The 13,631-nt window shown below is 42.7% G+C and overlaps 1 protein-coding gene across 1 annotated transcript in view; it reads right to left on the bottom strand.

Annotated features, from left to right (window-relative positions):
* Nucleotides 1-13,631, bottom strand: part of LOC138677280 (A.superbus venom factor 1-like) — a 165,441-nt gene that overhangs the window by 138,050 nt on the left and 13,760 nt on the right. The window contains exons 2-5 of the mRNA XM_069767310.1: nt 10,294-10,480; nt 10,031-10,187; nt 8,524-8,594; nt 7,218-7,309 (exon numbers count right to left, since the gene is read on the bottom strand). Coding sequence (XP_069623411.1) covers nt 7,218-7,309; nt 8,524-8,594; nt 10,031-10,187; nt 10,294-10,480 — 507 coding nt within the window. The remainder of the gene's footprint in view (nt 1-7,217; nt 7,310-8,523; nt 8,595-10,030; nt 10,188-10,293; nt 10,481-13,631) is intronic.

The raw sequence follows: 13,631 nt of genomic DNA, 5'->3' as shown, positions 1-13,631 counted from the left end.
AATCATTCAGCTGCCGCAATGAAAACTTAATCTCCGAACACTAACAAATACTCGGAGATCGTCCGGCCCAGTATTTACAGCTTGGAATTGAAGTTTCAAGGAGGACCTGGTGGTTAAGGCAGCAGTGTAAGCCTTCTTACCTGGGAACCCTGATACAGTTAGGTCCATATATATTTGGACAGAGACAACGTTTTTCTAATTTTGGTTATAGACATTACCACAATGAATTTTAAACAAAACAATTCAGATGCAGTTGAAGTTGAGACTTTCATCTTTTATTTGAGGGTATCCACATTAAAATTGGATGAAGGGTTTAGGAGTTTCAGCTCCTTAACATGTGCGACCCTGTTTTTAAAGGGACCAAAAGTAATTTGACAATTGACTCCAAGGCTATTTCATGGACAGGTGTGAGGAATCCCTTCGTTATGTCATTCTCAATTAAGCAGATAAAGGCCTGGAGTTGATTTGAGGTGCAGTGCTTGCATTTGGAAGGTTTTGCTGTGAAGTAAACATGCGGTCAAAGGAGCTCTCCATGCAGGTGAAACAAGCCATCCTAAAACTGCGAAAACAGAAAAAAACCATCCAAGATATTGCTACAATATTAGGAATGGCAAAATCTACAGTTTGGTACATCCTGAGAAAGGAACAAAGAAAGCACTGGTGAACTCATCAATGCAAAAAGACCTGGGCGCCCACGGAAGACAACAGTGGTGGATGATCGCAGAATAATCTCCATGGTGAAGAGAAACCCCTTCACAACAACCAACCAAGTGAACAACACTCTCCAGGAGGTCGGCGTATCAATATCCAAATCTACCATAAAGAGAAGACTGCATGAAAATAAATACAGAGGGATCACTGCACGGTGCAAGCCACTCATAAGCTTCAAGAATAAAAAGGCTAGACTGGACTTTGTTAAAAGAACATCTAAAAAAGCCAGCACAGTTCTGGAAGAACATTCTTTGGACAGATGAAACCAAGATCAACCTCTACCAGAATGATGGAAAGAGAAAAGTATGGCAAAGGCGTGGTACGGCTCATGATCCAAAGCATACCACATCATCTGTAAAACACGGCGGAGGCAGTGTGATGGCTTGGGCATGCATGGCTGCCAGTGGCACTGGGTCACTAGTGTTTATTGATGATGTGACACAGGACAGAAGCAGCCGAATGAATTCTGAGGTATTCAGAGCCATACTGTGTGCTCAGATCCAGCCAAATGCAGCCAAACTGATTGGTCGTCGTTTCATACTACAGATGGACAATGACCCAAAACATAAAGCCAAAGCAACCCAGGAGTTTATTAAAGCAAAGAAGTGGAATATTCCTGAATGGCCAAGTCAGTCACCTGATCTCAACCCAATTGAGCATGCATTTCACTTGTTAAAGACTAAACTTCAGACAGAAAGGGCCACAAACAAACAGCAACTGAAACCCACCGCAGTGAAGGCCTGGCAGAGCATCAAAAAGGAGGAAACACAGCGTCTGGTGAGGTCCATGAGTTCAAGACTTCAGGCAGTCATTGCCAACAAAGGGTTTTCAACCAAGTACTAAAAATGAACATTTTATTTAAAATTATTTAATCTGTCCAATTACTTTTGGTCCCTTTAAAAACAAGGTGGCACATGTTAAGGAGCTGAAACTCCTAAACCCTTCATCCAATTTTAATGTGGATACCCTCAAATGAAAGCTGAAAGTCTGAACTTCAACTGCATCTGAATTGTTTTGTTTAAAATTCATTGGGGTAATGTCTATAACCAAAATTAGAAAAATGTTGTCTCTGTCCAAATATATATGGACCTAACTGTACCTCATGCAATATCTCTAATTTTTATTTTTTATTCTAGCCACATTCAGGTGGCACAAACATAAGTTTCATAGACTACTATTGGTAGAAAATGTAAGAATAGTAACATAGGTAGTTGACTGATCAATTACGATCAATTGACCCACAGTAGAACCTTTTATAATGGCACAGCAGAAGTCAGCCATGGCCCAGGCATGAGGTATCAGGGTCTGGCCCAGCATTTAAAGCTTGGAATTGGAGTTTTAATGAGAATTTGGTGGTTAAGAGAGCGGTGTAAGCCTTTTTATCTGGGAGACCTCATACCTCATGTAACAATTTTTTTTCAGCCACATTCAGATGGCAGTTTCATACAGTAATATTGGTAGAAAAATTTAAAGAAACACAGGTAGTTGACTGAAAGTAAGTGCAGGCCTGCCGGTCTGGGAGCCATACTGCTACAGGCAACCCTCCAGATAGAGACCCAACTTGGAGTCTCCACATTTCAAAAGATAATTTCACAGAGCACTAAAGTGGCATCAATTTCCACAGAATAGAAACAGTATAATAGTAGAGGGGGAAACTGAATAATGAAGTTATCGGTATAAATATTTAAATAAATCATTTAAAAATCGTCGTGGGGTCCCCCCATTTTTGACAACCAGCCTTGATTAAGCAGACAGCTGGGGGCTGCTATTCTCAGGCAGGTAAGGGATCATGGATATTGTCCCCACCCAGCCTAAAAATTGCAACTCGCAGCTGCCCATAAAAGGCACATCTATTAGATGCAGCACCTCTGGCGCTTTGCCCGGATCTTCCCACTTGCGCTTTAGCTGTGGCAAGTGGAGTAATATTTGTGGGGTTGATGTCACCTTTGTATTGTCCGGTGACGTCAAGCCCACGGGTTAGTAACGGAGAGACGTCTATAAGACACCTATCCATTACTAATCCTATAGTTAAATAAACACACAGTACCACTCCTCCTGTCCTGTATATATACACTGCACCATGGGCGGACATACCGCCTGTTCAACCTGTGCGGCTAATAATGAGGGCAATCTGGCCAGTTTATCTTGCCCCGAGGCTCTGGGAGGGCCCTGGCCAGATTGCCTTCATGTGCGGTGGGAAGGGAGCAATCCCTGCAGCTCCGCTGCCTGCAAAAGAAAATGGGAGTGGAGCAGAGCTGCAGGGATCCGTCCTGCTTCCTGCCTGCACTTCCTGTCTCACACAGCAGCGGCTGAATGACATCATCATTCAGTGCCGCGGCTGTGCAAGACAGGAAGCTGCCGGCAATGGTGCGGCTTCAGGATACCGTGTGCAGGAATGAGGTGAAGTGTGTGAGCTTATGCAGAGAGGTGAATGGTGCTGTGTGTATCTGTGTGTGTGTAGGTGGAGGAGAGGGCAATGATGGGGGTGATGGGGCAGAAGGTAATTATTGGGTTGATGGAGAGTGCAATGATGGGGGTCATGGGGCAGAAGGCAATGATTGGGTTGATGGAGAGGTCAATGATGGGGTGAAGGGGCAGAAGGCAATGATTCGGTTGACAGAGAGGGCAATGATAGGGGTGGTGGGGGAGAAAGCAATGATGAGGTTGGTGCAAAGGGCAATAATGGGGTTGGTGGGGGAGAGGAATTGATGGAGGTGGTGAATGGGCAATAATGGGGTTGGTGGGGAGGAGAAAATGATGGAGGTGGTGTAATGGGCAATGATGAGTGGTGGGAGAAAAGACAATGATGGTGATAGTGGAAAGGGCAATAATGGGGATGGTGGGAGAGGAGGAAATGATGGAGGTCGTGGAATGAGTAATGATGGGGTGGTGGGGGAGAAGACAATGATGATGGCAGTGGAAAGGACAATGATGGGGTGGTGGGGAGGACGCAATGATGGAGGTGATGGAATGGGTAATGATGGGGTGGTGGGGGAAAAGACAATGATGGTGGCGGTGGAAAGGGCAATGATGGGGTTGGTGGGGGAGGAGGAATTGATGGAGGTGGTGAATGGGCAATAATGGGGGTGGTGGGGAGGAGAAAATGATGGAGGTTGTTATGATCTGGTGGCCTTGGAGCAGCATGAGACGTACTCTGGAGAAGGTGATCCCTGTATTGACTGCAAACTCTGAACCTAGCAGCGCAACTAAAAGCAGTTGTGGGGGGTACCTAACACTCCCTAGACCCCTCGACACAACCTAAGATCTAAGTACCCCTAAAAACAGAAACAGGAAACCTATCTTGCCTCAGAGAAAATCCCCAAAGGATAGATAGCCCCCCACAAATATTGACTGTGAGAGGAGAGGGAAAAAACATACGCAGATATGAAATCAGATTTTAGCATAGGAGGCCATACTAGCGAAAAAGAAAGAATAGAACAGAGTACTATGCGGTCAGTATAAAAACACTAGAAAAATATCCACCGCAGAAAATACGGATCACCACATCTGACTTTAGACATGGGGGGTATATCTGCATCTCCAGAGAAATAGCTAGGCTGCAAAAAATCCTTCACAGACCAAGCTGGACAAGACAAAAGCATGAAAATGCACAGAACTATAAGGTCCACTGCAGGTGGACAGCAAAAACAAAGCCAGGACTTATCTTTGTAGAAAAACACAGCAAACTGGAAAGACCAGCAGAAAAGTGAATCCTTCAAGAACAATGGACAACTGGCACTGACTAAAGGATCCAGCAAAGCTATATACCCCAGTCAGTTTTGCAATTAGTAGATACACCTGTCCACTCCTGCAGTCCAGGCAAAACTGCATTACCCTCTACAACCACCGGAGGGAGCCCAAAAGCTGAATTCACAACAGGAGGTGGTGTAATGGGCAATGATGGAGTGGTGGGAGAAAAGACAATGATGGTGATAGTGGAAAGGGCAATAATGGGGATGGTGGGGGAGAAGGAAATGATGGAGGTCGTGGACTGAGTAATGATGGGGTGGTCGGGGAGAAGACAATGATGATGGCAGTGGAAACGACAATGATGGGGATGGTGGGGGAGGAGGATATGATGGAGGTGGTGGAATGGGTAATGATGGAGTGGTGGGGGAGAAGGCAATGATGGTGGCAGTGGAAAGGACAATGATGGAGGTGGTGGAATGGGCAATAATGGGATGGTGTGGAGAAAGCAATGATGGAGGTGGTGAAGAGGGCAATCATGGGGGTGGTGAAGAGTGCAATAATGGGATGCAGGGGGAGGAGGACAATGAGAAGTGTGGGGGATTGGGTTGGGGGGAGGGGGATTTATAATGGATTTAGGAACGGGGAGGTGTGGAGGAAGACGTTATTATCAATTATTATGTCTAACACAGTCCCTTAGTATAAAGTGTACTCATTTATTATGTATTTATTATGTATAGGGTCAGTTGTAGGTGATTTATGCTGCTTAGGCGCCTTAGGGACCTTGCAAATGGGACATTACACCCACAATCTATTTCAACCAAATTTGTGTTCCAAAATTCAAATGTTGCACCTTCCCTTCCGGGTCCTGCCATTTGTCCAAACAGAGGTTTCTGACCACATGTAGAGTATCAGCACGCTCAGAAGAATCAGGGTAACAAATTGTGGGGTCTATTTTCTCACTCTATTCTTTGTAAAAGTGAAAAAATTGGGGCTAAAGCAAAATTTTAGACGAAAAAATAATATTTTCTTTCATTCTATTTTATATTAATTCTTGTGTAGCACCTAAAAAGTGAAAACACTTCCTGGCAACAGTTTTGAAGTATTTGAGGGGTGTGCGGTTTTTATAATGGTATCACTTTTGTGGAGTTTCCAATATATTGGACCATCAAAGTCCATTTAAATCTGAATAGGTCTCTAAAGAAAACTAGCTTACAAAAAGATAGATATGTAAAGGGATCCAAAAAAGGAAATAACACTGGAAACATTCCCCCATTTCAAAGTTAAAAGGGTAAACCTTTAATGGAAATGCGTTACAAAGACAAAAATCAAAAACAGTAAAAAACAGAAGGGCCAATAAATTCAATGAGTTAACAAAATAGGGGGTAAGAGTTGTGACAATCCCACTAAGAAATTCCTAGATGGCCCTAACTATTGGCCCTGGTTACATTATGCATTTAGTGGTATAGTTGTCTTTTGTGGTACATTATTTCGTACGGTATCTGCTTTGAGAGTTACACATTTTAGGGATTATTAGGGGGTATTAGGGCCTAGGCCTTGTTGAGCGGGGCGCCATCGCTTGCGTTGCCTTTTTAGAGTTCCAACCATCGCGATCAGGCAGGGCCAGGGCCATCTAGAGATTTCTTCGTGGGATTGTCACAACTCTAACTCCCTATTTTGTTTACTGACTGAATCTATTGCCACTTTTTTTTCCTCTTCTGTTTTTTGCCTTTTTAATGCATATCCATTAAAAATGTAAAAAATTACACTTTTTATTTTGAAGTGAGGGATTTTCTCCAGTGTTAGGTCTCTAAAGAGAAAGATTTTGTAAATTTCATGAAAAAATAAAAAAATGCTGCTAAACTTTTAACCCTTCTAACGTTCTAACTAAATAAAATGAAGTTTAAGAAATGATAAAGCTGTAAAGTAGACATGCGGGAAATGTTATTTATTCACTAGATGGCAGCCCGATTCTAAAGAATCGGGAGTCTAGAATCCATATATACTTTATTTATTCAAATGTAAGAATAATACAATTAATAAATAATAGTAAGAAAGAACAAAAATAATAGGCAGTATATGGAGAAAACACCAAACAAAAGTTCAAAATTGGTGTGAAAATGTCACTGAACCACTTCACAACTAAATATATATAGTTTTGGTAAATGGTATTATCATTTTTTTGACGAAATTCGGCAGGAGCTTGAAGAGCAACGTCACTGGGCCCGCCTCCACGCAGTAGAAACTTGCTGTGAGGTAAAAATTCAAAAATCACACCAAAATGGCGGGCGGAGTGTGTCACAGTACGGCACGTTTCTGATTGGTCGCTCGCAGCAGGCGGCAACCAATCAGACACTGGACACTGTTGACGTCACTTATCTCCGGACATTAGCTCCGGACATTAGCTCCGGACATTAGCTCCGGACATTAGCTCCGGACAAAGCCACGGAAGTTGGCACAAATTGCAGGAAGTAGTATTCTAGGCAATTATATATTAGATTATTTTCTGTGGCATGACTTAATGGTTTAAGGATATTAAAGTTTACAGTTTGAAAATTGCTAATTTTTCCTCCAAATTTCTAATATTTTTACAAAATAAACGCAAAGTGTATTGAACTAAATTTACCACTACCATAAAGTACAATGTGTCACAAAAGAAAAACAATCTCAGAATCACTGGGACATGCATGTTAAAGTGTTCCAAAGTTGTTACCACATAAAGTGACACTGGTCACAATTCAAAAATTTGGCCTAGCCATTAAGGTCAAAATAAGCTAGGTCACTAAAGGGTTAAACAACCAGATAAATGTGATATTTACCTCTGTACTTCAGGTAGTCTGAATGAAAAGGAACCAATACCAGAATCGCCTATGTTTGTCACATATCTATTAACAATTACGTTTTCAGGCGTCTGTACAAAAAAAAGAAGAAAATGAAGCAATCAATGTAATAGGTGTAAAGTTATATCATCCAAATTATTTAATTTATAAACTAGGTGATAAATTGAATATTTGAACAATATTGAAATTCATTTCTTGGACTTAAAATTGTTGACTTGGATTTAGACTTCGGATAATTTTAAGAGGCTTGAACTAAAGTGTATATAAATTTCTAGAATGGAGAACGCAGCGTTAGGAATGGTCTTACTGTTGTAGCCACTAGACCTGCTGCATTAAAATATGAGTAAAATGGAAGCATTTCAGTGACCAAGGGCTACTTGAGTACTAACTAGAAAGGATAATGCAATACCATCCTACTCCATAATGTTTGACTTGAGCTACTCCCTTTCTCTTGGGCTTTGTGGTATTATTTGGTCACTGTAGAGTACTTACAGTGCTGTGAAATAAGAGCTGCAGATGCACACATGCTTGTAATAACTCTACTTTCCCCTTTTGTAGTCATAGTAGATGCCAGACATGAGATCAGTAAAAGCAGAGCTGTGTGTCATTGTATATTTCAGATGAGAAACCTACTTCAAAGATTATCCGTGGGGGGCGTGTTCTTTTTTTTTCCCCTGCATGATGTCTTCTGTTTATGATTGGTCAATGTCATGCAGTGGTAAAACTGACCAACCCCAATAAAGAATCTTGGCTAATATCCACTTGGTTTTAGCATAAAAGCATAAATTAGAATTCAAACTTTGCAAGTTATTAACTCTACAACGGAGATGAGAAATATAAAAAATATAAATATACTTTTTTTCAGCCCTACAGCCACTAATATCATGCTCAAACTGGAGAAAGGTCCTCATTGGGTGTTTTTTTTGTAACCAAAATAGAAATAAAATAATATTTTACATTTTTTTATTGGTGCAGTACTGCAACTATTATTCTGATTTATCAATGGGGTAGAAAATCTGTAACGGCATTTTATGGACACCATAAAGTGACTGATTTATGGCATCTTTTTGAATTGCTAAGGACAAATAAAGATCCAACTACTATAACGCAGCGTTCGTCTTTGATGAAGACCATTTCATAGAATTGTTTCTGATTGTACTAAAACCACGACTTTGGTGGCACAGTAGTGTTGTAGCTCTACTATTTCCAATTTAACATCTGATTAGTAGTTTTCATTACATAGCTTTGATTTCATTGGTAAAATTTGCGTTGAGATTTGTCTTACCAGAAACTCAATGATCAAATTTGTGTTCATTGGAGACATCTTGTAGTTTATAGAGAAGATGCGGTAGAGAACTGTGCAAAGAAGACAGAGAAGATCAGTTAGACAACTAATCAAGGTGGACAAGGACGCTAAGCCCGAAGACCAGCATTTGCATCTCTTGCTTTAAGGAAATGAAATTACTGAGAGTGGAGAAAATAAATATCTAGAAGGTCCTCAGTGGAGCTTGATTGACCACTTACTGAATCTTTCTCTCTCCAATGAGAAGGTAAAGGGATTCTGTAGCAACATGATGAAGAGTAAATATCATGATCCCAGTAATGTGCCACTTATTGGTCTACTTGCTGTAGTTTTGATAAAATCACTATTTCATTAACAGGAGATTATCACTGGAGGACTACTTGAGCTGCTACCATGTAGTTCTCCATATTCATGAGTTGTTTTAGCTCCTCTGATTGGCAGCTTTCTGCCTATGTACAGTGTACACACAAAACAGCCAATCAGTGGTGTGGGCGAGGTTATGCCGAGCTCAGCATTTAGAGAGCTGCTAGATCTACAGCAGATAAAACACTGATTTTATCAAAACTGTAACAAGCAGCCCAATAATCATGCTAATTTCAGAAGGGGTATGTTAGGGCTGGCGGAATGCTCCAAATATATATATGTAATTTAAAGGTGCATTCGCAGCCCGGGGTCCACCATGCAGGAGAGAACCTGCTGCTAGTTATTGACGGCACTATATGGCAGTATAAGCGAATTCTGTTACATCACAGAATCGCCACGATAGAGAAACGCTGTGCCCTGTTAACCTCACAGAGGATCACATCTATCAAACAGAGCAGTCAGCAATCAGAGGTCATGCAGTCAAACATACAAACAACTCCTCTCCAGTGGAGCCGGAATTCTAGTGGCTATATGCCAGCCCTGAATTCTTACACACAAACTCCTCACCAGAGGTGCCGGTATTCTAGGGGCTTATTTCAGCCAAACCTGACCACAAGCAGACATGACCACAAGAAAGCAAAGCTCATAACAAAAGCTGATACTAGCGCATGGCCATGCAGCCATGCGAACGTTTTATAGCTGCAGCTCTTCAGGACCTTCCTGGAGAACCAATGGGAGCTGCTACAGGGCCTAAGCGTGTGACCCCTGACCTCCAATGAGAGATCTTCCCGTGGGCATGCTCAGTGTGTGCAAAGCAGGACTTAGTCCCAGAAAAGCCTGCTCGCCCCTGACCAGTGCTGGCCACAAAGGCAGAGCCTGGAAAGGCAGCAGTAACCCTTTGCACAGTATCAGGCTGAGTGAGACGCTGGGACCGACTTCTCTGCTGAGCAGGCTCCACTGTGGCTGATGCAGAATGGGAGACCACAGCAGACATGGTTCGAGATTCCCCCATGCAGCAGTGGGAACTCGACACCTAACAGGGTAGCAATAATCTGCTTACAGATTGCCTTTATTTGAGCTATACAACAAGTGTGTTCCAACAGACACAACAATTGAGTGCTAATACCTGTAGATCCCGGTTTATAGATTGTCTTAACAGTCTGAATGAAGGCATATCCGCTCTGATAGCTGAGCAGGACAATTTTTTCTATATTGCACACAGAAGACTTCACCATCACATAGACATGTTTTTGGGGGTATTTAGCTAATTCATTAGAAGGAATCTGAAAGAAAAAGAAAGAAGGAATGAAATGTTCTATAAAGAGAAGAGTATCGGCTGATATTTGTATACTGTGTATTAGTGCCGGTTGTCTTATGCCATGATTTTACCTTGACTGTGGCTGTGCCCAGGAATTTGTTGCCATTATTCACAGAGATTTTCTGCTTTGCTAAACTCAAAATTCTCTTAGGAAAATCTTGAATCTCAACTTCAGCCTCGAAAGCTTTGTTGTGTCCATCTACAACGATGGTTTCTTCACTCTCCAGTCGTAGAATGTTCGGTGTAATGAGAGTGCATCTGTCATAGAAACACAAATGAAGACATCAGCCCAAATATTCGGCACACACAATGGGACTTGATTAAGGTCTTTTGTGGTCCCTTAGGTGAAAGTTAGGTGGAGACCACTTAGAGCGGTTGCTCATTACTTTAACATTCATGTCCTATCCTTAGTATAGGCCGTGATAGCTAACCTGCTGACATGCAGCAAGTGGCGATGGGTGCACAGAACAGTAAAGGTTCGGCGTCCATACTGAACACCTACTGTTTGGGCACGGACTCCGAACACGGACTACAACAGGAAGTCCATGTTACTGTTCGGGTTCAGCCCTCTGAATACCGGGTGTTTCTCGCACTGTCATGTGCATGATAGAACCACAAACACTGCTTCTGATCGACAGTAAAATCATCTCCGCAAGTCAGATGGCCGCGGTTCCCACTCTGTCGTCCAATGAGAATGAGAGTGTGAGCCTGCAGCTGTGATCATAGGTAACAAGTCTACCTTCGGTCACTGGCGCTGGCTGATGGGACTACTACTCCCATTATCCTACGCCTGCTGCTAATAACAGCAAGAACAGGAGTGGTGGATTGGAGTATTCATCAGCCAGGGGCCAGTGCACTAAATAAATATATATTTTTTTAAACGGTGTGGGTTCCCTTGGGTGTTTGATAAGCAGCCAGGCAAAACTCACAGCTGGGGGCTGCAACCCTCAGCAGTAAGCATTATCAAGAATAGATGAGTCCTCGCGCTAGTTTTTTTTAAAGTTATTTAAATAAATAATTTACAAAAAAGGCATCGGGGCCCCCCCATTTTTGATAACCAGCCTAGCTAAAGCAGACAGCTGGGGCTGGTATTCTCAGGCTGGTAAGGGGCCATGGATATAGGAACTGCACATCCACCCTCAATTGATTTGAATAGGGGGCTGGATGTGCAGTACTCAGCCGGGGCCACTACACTGTAGGCTGAGCTGTGCTGTGCAGCTCCGTAACTGATCGGTTCCAACTGCTGCTGACACCGTGAACAGCTGATCAGTGGGGCTGGAGGGTGTCGCATTCCAAGAATAGGCCATCAGTGTTAAAGTTGTGGACAACTTCTTTAATTTTCTTTTTTGAAATAAAAGAAAAGGAAACTGATATTACCATAATGTTTTCCCTAAATCTATTTATTGCAATGTCTAAAAATTGTACCATACAGTATTAATAATGTGCATAACTGTACTGGGCTCACATAATATTTTTAGAGAATGCTTTCATCATAGTGCCATGCAGTACCTACATGTCTCCGACACAATTCTTTTGTCCTAACATCAAATATCATGTCTACTCCATAGAGAACAGCACATAGTGTGCCATGCATTATTGTATAGTTCATATATTGTTATAGCAGGATCCATTTTATACTGCTTGCCTCCATTTTGTGTAAGTGTTATTATAGGTCAGATAAACACGTTGTTATTCACTATTCTTCATTTTAGCTGTTATTGCAAATTGTAGCAGGGAATGTCCTTGGTAAAATAACGAATAATGTACTGTGTAAAAATAGGTTTGCGAAACTATTAGGAGGCAAGGGAGTAATACACTCCGACGCTTAGCCCATAATATGGAGAATCCGCCTCCAACACAAGAATGCATAAAAAGTGTGTGTAAGCTTATTAAAACTAGAGATATTTCAGATACAGCCCTGGTGCGTTGTGTCTTATCTCTCCGGTGCCGTGACGTCATCTCTACGGTGGACTCATCAGAGAGTAGGTCGAGACCTGCGACAACAATTCTGGCGCCCGAACAGGGACCTGAGTGCTTCATCTGAGACCCGGCCGACTCCAGTAATGGACCAGGGGACTTCCCGGGACTAGTGGCATCACACAGCGCTGGGGTGAGAATACTGATTATATTCTGCCTACGTCATTCTACTTGTGGACGGGTTCTCCCCTTCTTCTAGTCGACCAGGATCAGGTAAAATCACGGGCTTGCCCGGCTCAGGTACCCTTGAACCCAGATATTGACCCTCATTGTGTGGTTACTGATGACTCCACTGTTAGACTAAAATGATTGACCCCATGATCTTTGTGTGGTGTGCTTGTGGAGTGTTTGTTGTTGGTCTGTTCATATACCTGTGTTATCAATCTTGGAAGCAAGTTAATACAGTAACCTGTGAGCACAGTAAACCTATAGTTTAGGACTAAGGCAGGAGGACATAGCCTACTCTAGGTGAGGAGGAAAGGTCCGTCTGATAGTTTTCAGCCTGCACGGATAGGACTAACGCAGGATGACATAGCCTACTCTAGGTGAGGAGGAAAGGTCTGTCTGATAGTTTTCAGCCTGCACGTATCGTAGGAGGACATAGCCTACTCTAGGTGAGAAGGAAAGGTCCGTCTGATAAGTTTTCAGCCTGCACGTATCGTAGGAGGACATAGCCTACTCTAGGTGAGAAGGAAAGGTCCGTCTGATAAGTTTTCAGCCTGCACGTATACTAGCAATAGAATTGGGAACCAAGTACAGGGTTCCATAGTGCTAGAGAATTAGTCCAGGGAAAGTAATCCCAGAGAATTAGTCCAGGGAAAGTAATCCCAGAAGCAGGTTAGTGTGCTCTTGAAGGCAGGAGGCTTCCACCCCTCAGAGGAATTAGATTCAGGTAAATGACATGACTTCATGAAAACCAGTCTCAAGTGGTACACGATCCAAAGTAGAGGACGGTGCAGCTGACAGTGGACCTCCGACTTACCATGTTGCTAGTAGGTATCAGCCATGGTCTCCCACAGAACAGATGTCTTTGACTGCACAGCTGCCAGACATTAACCAACGACCTATGACTTTTGCCAGACAGTGTGGGGTGATACAGCACACTTACCAGGCAACCAGACAGGATATGCAACAGTTAGTGCGTTCAGCCCTGGGGGAAGCACCTTCTACCCGACTGACAGCTGAGACATTTAAAATGTACCCAGGGGGAAATGGTCCCCAAGGCGGAGAACCTAACAATGCCAGGTCAGGGTCTGACTTTGTTGAGGCACTAGAAAAAGCCTGTAAGATTAGACAGGAGGAAGTATCGGTGCATTTGGAAGACTGTGTACAGGACCCAAAGGAGCTTCCCATTGATTATTTCTACAGGTTGCAACAACGATGGTCTGATATGGGTTATGGTGAAGATGATAGAACTGCGACACGTTTGTTA

Source organism: Ranitomeya imitator, chromosome 4 (genome assembly GCF_032444005.1).
Source record: "Ranitomeya imitator isolate aRanImi1 chromosome 4, aRanImi1.pri, whole genome shotgun sequence".
In the NCBI taxonomy this organism is placed as follows: domain Eukaryota; kingdom Metazoa; phylum Chordata; class Amphibia; order Anura; family Dendrobatidae; genus Ranitomeya; species Ranitomeya imitator.
The sequence above is the reverse complement of the archived record's forward strand: the minus strand, read 5'-3'. Positions and strand labels throughout refer to the sequence as shown.